This window comes from Sinocyclocheilus rhinocerous, unplaced genomic scaffold, assembly GCF_001515625.1.
Source record: "Sinocyclocheilus rhinocerous isolate Xijiao unplaced genomic scaffold, SAMN03320098_v1.1 scaffold2887, whole genome shotgun sequence".
Classification (NCBI taxonomy): domain Eukaryota; kingdom Metazoa; phylum Chordata; class Actinopteri; order Cypriniformes; family Cyprinidae; genus Sinocyclocheilus; species Sinocyclocheilus rhinocerous.
The window spans coordinates 103872-110439 of NW_015652397.1; the positions used below are offsets into that span (position 1 = coordinate 103872).

The 6568-nt window shown below is 36.9% G+C and overlaps 1 protein-coding gene across 1 annotated transcript in view; it reads right to left on the reverse strand.

Annotated features, from left to right (window-relative positions):
• afg2a (AFG2 AAA ATPase homolog A) overlaps positions 1 to 6568 on the reverse strand; it is a 58989-nt gene that overhangs the window by 44291 nt on the left and 8130 nt on the right. The window contains exons 8-11 of the mRNA XM_016520896.1: positions 6425 to 6548; positions 4483 to 4738; positions 1459 to 1613; positions 1064 to 1299 (exon numbers count right to left, since the gene is read on the reverse strand). Of these exons, the coding sequence (XP_016376382.1) occupies positions 1064 to 1299; positions 1459 to 1613; positions 4483 to 4738; positions 6425 to 6548 (771 nt within the window). The remainder of the gene's footprint in view (positions 1 to 1063; positions 1300 to 1458; positions 1614 to 4482; positions 4739 to 6424; positions 6549 to 6568) is intronic.

Sequence of the window (6568 nt, forward strand, 5' to 3'; positions counted from 1 at the left end):
TTATATCGCGCAATTCTGAGTTTATATGCATGCAATTCTGAGTTTATATCACGCTATTCTGAGTTTATATCGCGCAATTCTGAGTTTATATCACGCAATTCTGAGTTTATATCGCCCAATTCTGAGTTAATATAGCGCAATTCTGTTTTTTAATTTCTGCCACGAAATAAAAAATAATTGCAACTTTTTATCTTACAATTCTGACACTTTTTTCTTCTTTTTTTCTTCTTCTCAGAATTATATTATTATATAATAGTTTTAAATTGCCAGAATTTGATAGCTGAGACTTTAATTCTTATCAAAGTTAGAAAGCACAAAGCTTATAGCGATTATTGGATGGCAGGTGCTACAAATAATGTTTAGTGAAGCTTTGTTACTTATCTGACCATCATCAGTTTGTAGCAGTGAATGACGAGGTATCATATCGATCACAAGTACAGTATGGCGTACCACAAGGCTAAGTACTAGGACCGTTGCTTTTCATACTTTACATGTTACCCGGCCTTGGGAGATATCATCAAGAAACATGGTGTTAGCTTTCATTGTTATGCTGATGATACTCAGCTCTATATTTCTTCGTGGCCTGATGAAACATACCAATTTGCAAAACTAACGGAATGCATAGTTGATAAACATAGTTGCAAAACATAGTGCACAGACACTATTGGAAGAGAGCTGAACAGGATGATGACATCACTGAATCATCAATGAACTGACTTTAGCTGAAATATGACTCTGTTATTGTCTTCTTGCATTATTGCAAGAATTATATCTATTTTCCTGTTAGACTCTGTAAAGCTGCTTTGACACAACCAGTATTGTATAAAGCGCTATACAAATAAAGATGACTTGACTTTGTTCGCATATCCACTAAATATATAGACTAAAACAAGAATCGGTATTGGTTCATCAAAATGAAGATAGATTTAAAATGGTGTATATAAAACACAGTTTTTATATTCTTAATTTTCTTATTTTTCATGCTTTTTTTGTTGCATTATTAATTTTTTCATTGTGTTGTTGATCCATAATTAAACCATGTAAGGTTCACACACGTTCACACCTCATTCTCCCACAACTGATATGTACCTTGATGGACAGAAAGTTGAGCTGGCTCTCGTTGGCTAGCGCTTTAGCGATCATGGTTTTGGAGCATCCCGGCGGTCCGTACAGCAGGACACCTTTAGGTGGCGTTATACCCAACCTGCTGAAGGCCTCGGGGTGCCGCAGGGGCCATTCGACCGCCTGCTTCAGCGCCAGCTTCACCTCCTCCATCCCACCGATGTCACTCCACCGAACCTACAAACACACACAGAGCTGTTTGTGAGACGGTTTGATTCATTTGCATTACAGGATCTAAAGCTTGAGCTGTGATTGGCCCATCAATCTGTCAGTCTGAATGCTGATAGGTCAGTCTGATAACCACAGCATGTGAAAGTCTTCAGATGAACACTGTACCTTTGGCACGTCGATGGCCACCTCTCTCATCGCGCTTGGTTTGACCTCTGTCATGGCCAGTCTCAGGTCAGAGGTCGTGACCTTTACACTGTTCATCACCTGGACATCAGAGAGAACAGGCTTGGATCCTAAAACCCTCCTCAGCGCGTGAAGACCTGCAGAAACACACAACATGAACAGACCATCACAGATCAACACTGACAACATTCAGAAACGTTTAGATATTAATGGTCAAAAAATGTGGAATAATTAAGATTTGTAATGTTTTCGAAGGAAGTCTCTTATGTTCACCAAGACTATGTTTATTTGATTAAAAATACAGAAAAATACAGTAAAAATGTATGAAATATTATATTATTATTATTACGATTTAAAATATTTTCTATGTGAATATCTGTTAAACTGTCATTTATTTCTGTGATGTGCAGCTGTATTTTCAGCATCATTACTCCAGTCTTCAGTGTCACATGATCTTCAGAAATCATTCTAATATGCTGATTTGCTGCTCGAGAAACATTTCTGATTATTATCAATGTTGATGCTTAAAGACTTTTATTCATCAGGGACGCATTAAATTGATCAAAAGTGACAGTAAAGACATTTATAATTCTACAAAAGCTTTCAATTTCAAATAAATGCTGTTCTTTTGAACTTTCTATTTATCTGTGAATCCTGAAAAATAAAATATATCACAGTTTCCACAAAAATATTGGGCAGCACAACTGTTTTCAACATTGATAATAATCAGAAATGTTTCTTGAGCAGCAAATCAGTATATTAGAATGATTTCTGAAGATCATGTGACACTGAAGACTGGAGGAATGATGCTGAAAATACAGCTTTGATCACAGAAATAAATGACAGTTTAACAGATATTCACATAGAAAACAGCTGTTTTAAATTGTAATAATATTTCACAATTTTACTGTATTTTTGATCAAATGGTGAGCAGAAGAGACTTCTTTCAAAAACATTAACTATTCCACACTTTTGACTAGTAGTGTATTTCTCTAGTTTCATTTATATTTGGGCTGTTTGGACTCTAAAAGCAGAAAAGCACAGCATTAACAGACAAAAACAGCTGAATTTATGGTGTAAATAGATCTAACTGGAAAACTGAGAGCGAAACATGAGTAAATTATGACGGAATCGTTGTAACACAAGCACCAGCTCTCTCACACACACACACACGCTCGCGCTCGCGCACACGCACACACACACTCACTCTCACTCTCTCTCTCTCTCTCACACACACGCACTCACAAACACACACACACCGGACGGATAATAAGACAGCTGAAGAGGTTTCTTCTGCTGAATCCAGCGAGAGTCGCGGGTTTAAACTCTGTTTGAGTTGGTTTATTTGAGAGCAAACATCCCGCAGGCTTTCTTCCGCTCCGACACAGAGTAAACATCCGCCGCGCTGATCGCATGTGAATCAAGCCTGACCTGCTGCTCTCTCTGGACCTCAGACGAGGACGAACAGGACTCACAAACACCAGCCAAGGACAGAAACCAAAGTGGAACAGAGAGGAGCATAAGAGTCCAAGAGCCTCTGCTTCCAATTAAAAACAGATTACCTGGAAATCCAGCTTAAATAATCATGAACACTGGGTCAAAAAACAGACAATCAGAGATTACGGTTTATAAAGTTGTAAATATGGATATTTTTCTTACAAAAACGCATCGACTCGCTTCAGGAGGCCTTTGTGCCATGTGGGACACTTTTCATGATGGACTGACGCAGTTTTTTGGGCTTCAAAATCTCAGCACCCATTCACTGCCATTACAAAGCTTGGAAGAACCAGGATATTTTTTAATATAACTCAGATTTTATTCGTCTGAAAGAAGAAAGTCATATACACCTAGGATGGCGTAAATCATGGGGTAATTTAAATTTTTGGGTGAACTATCCCTTTAACTGTTCTTTCTATTCATCAAGGAGAAAATTAAGTCCTGTACTACATTTATTCTGACTAATATGTAAGCATTACATTGCATATGTAAAAAGGCTTCTGAATGCTTTTTTCGTGTATTATGCTTGTGATGACATTTAAAGTTGAAGGCAGAAAACAGACGAAACATAAAACCATTAAAAGATGATTGAAGAAAGAAAGGAAGAAGAGAAGAACAGCAGAGAAACTGAGCAAAGCAGGGATGTTTCAGATCTTTCTCGTGTCTGTATTAACACACACAGCTGCGGTAAAGAAACAATACCGGCGCTTACATAAAATAAGAACGAAAGAGCAAACTCCAGAGGGAAACAAGGACACACACGCGTGTCACAAAAGCTTCCGGGTTTATAAACAGGACACACATATAAACCCGGCATGGAGATTGTGTCCGAATCTCGTCTGGCTGTAAAAGGAAAGAGCGAACAGAGAAACACTTTATAAGGAAGAAACCGTGATTCATGCACACTACAGCTGTTTATTCTCCTTTAGGGTCGTTCAGTTGATTTATACCAGCTGCTTCTCTTCTGCCTTTACTTCATGAAAGATAAAGCCAGACAAACACATCTCAGATATTCACACATCTCAACATAAACAAACTACAGTAAAAATCACCTTCCCTGCATGACTGAAGCGTCTGTGTTCATCCCAGATGAAGAGGAGTTTGTTTCTTCATCAGGGCAAACTGCTCAGTCTATTTTTACATCTCTCTCTCTCTCTCTCTCTGTGTGTGGCTGCGTGTCTCACAGGAAGTGATGTTGTCTGCAGGTCATTGTGACCCGAGGAGGAAGCACCAGTCTTGAAGACACATTCAACATTGAAAATAAGAGCACAAACACAAACATCTGCAGCGGAGAGCCAAGCGCATAGTAATCGCACTGATTTCGATATAATTACCATTAACTGTGCAGCTCTAGCACCTGGATTATTTTTCATTTTCCTTTCATTTCTCTTTCTCCACGTCCTATTCATAACCCATGCATTTCTGTGTGAGCTCTTCAGGATGGAATCCACACATACTGAGCACACAGATGTCAGAGGTCAAACAGCTGTGTTTTATAAGAACACTCACCAGCTTCCTTGCAGACGGCGGCGAGGTCGGCTCCCACGTATCCATGCGCCGCGTCGGCTAGTTCCCGGAGCTCTGCGGCGGAGACGTCACACGGCATGGAGCGCAGCTGCTTCTGCAGGATATCCATCCGCCCGTCTGCGCCGGGAACGCCGATCTCCAGCTCCTTATCGAAGCGCCCGGGCCGCCGCAGCGCCGGATCCAGAGCATGAGGACGATTAGTGGCTCCCAGAACCAGCAGCTGCCCGCTGTGACCCTCCTGAGCACAGAACACAAATGTGACCCTGGAGCACAAAAGCAGTGTTAAGTCGCTGGGGTATATTTGTAGCAATAGCCAACAATACATTGTATGGGTCAAAATTATACATTTTTCTTTTATGCCACAAAATCATTAGGATATTAAGTAAAGATCATGTTGCATGAATATATTTTGTACATTTCCTACTGTAAATATATCAAAACTTAATTATTGATTAGTAATATGCATTGCTAAGAACTTCATTTGGACAATTTTAAAGATGATTTTCTCAATATTTTGATTTTTTTGCACCCTCAGATTCCAGATTTTCAAATAGTTGTATCTCAGCCAAATATTGTCCGATCCTAACAAACCATACATCAATGGAAAGCTTATTTATTCGGCTTTCAGATGATGTATAAATCTCAATTTTGAAAAATTTACACTTATGACTGGTTTTGTGCTCCAGGGTCACAGATGACAACAACGACACACTTTAAATATTCACGATAATCTGCTTTGAGGTGCATGACATGCTGTACTTCATCTAAAATTATTTGCAACGATATTATTCTAATCTCTGAATAATTATTATTACACATTCAGTTTATAAGCGCATGCATGCAATATTTGCACTTTTAAATTAATGTCACCACCATTTGAGCAAAACAAACAAAAAAATGATTCAAAGAAAGAAATAATTTTCAGACCACAGGAATATTTAAATGAGCTGCAAAAAAAAAAAGTAAATAATGAAGAAGAAAAAAACACTTTCCCTCATACATATTAATTACACGTGTCTCTTGAAAGTATTAATTGTGATTGGTCAATTGTGGCATTCTGTGGTCAAATATATTTGCATATTAATGATATAATAACTGTATATTATAATGAAATAACTCAACTCAAGCAGTGTTTTCCTTTAGATTGAACTTAATTAAAATGCTAAAAACACACAAAAAATAGATATAAACCAGGGTTATTATTGTTAACTATAACTATAACCATAAAAAAATGTTAATTTAAATGAAATAGATGTTAACTGAAATAAAATAAAATATTTAAAAAATGTAAATAAATGTAATATTATTTCAGACAGTATTATTTCTCTCTTTTTTTAAGTTTAAATTGAAGTACTAAAATAACTAAAACTGAAATAAAAATTAACTAAAATTAACTAAAATCACCAAAATTTTAACTAAAAAAATAATTTAAAAAAACCATACAGACATATAAAAAATGTAAATAAAATGAAAGCAGTAAAAATGACAAGTCACAACAAAATCACAAAAATTTTCATTCAAATGAAAACCTGAAAATATAAAAATATCAAACGAATTAATTAAAAACCATAATCGTTTATATCCATGATATTAAAATAACTTAAAATAACTAAATAATATTTCTTTTTTGAAGAAATTACATAATCAGAATCTTGGATATTAAGCAATCACAAAATGAATCATGATCAATTAAATTAAATTAAATGTGATTATTTAATTTATTTAATATTTCAACACTCACAGTTTCTGTTAATAATTTTTTTTTTATATAAATAATATAAAATATCGCAACATAATAGCCATCTAATAACGGTGTTGGGGCCTTTGAGAGCTGCTGATCCAGAGTTCAGAGTCTCTTGAGATCCTGCAGATTCAGTAATGTTCTCTAGAAACAGACTCAAGTCAGAAACGGTCAGATACTCACAGATCCGATCCCGTCCATGAGCGTCAGCAGAGTGGCCACGAGCCGCTTCTCCACTTCATTCTGAGCTCCTTCTCTCCTGGGACACAGAGCGTCCAACTCATCGATGAAGATGATGGCAGGCTGCCTGTCACACACACACACACA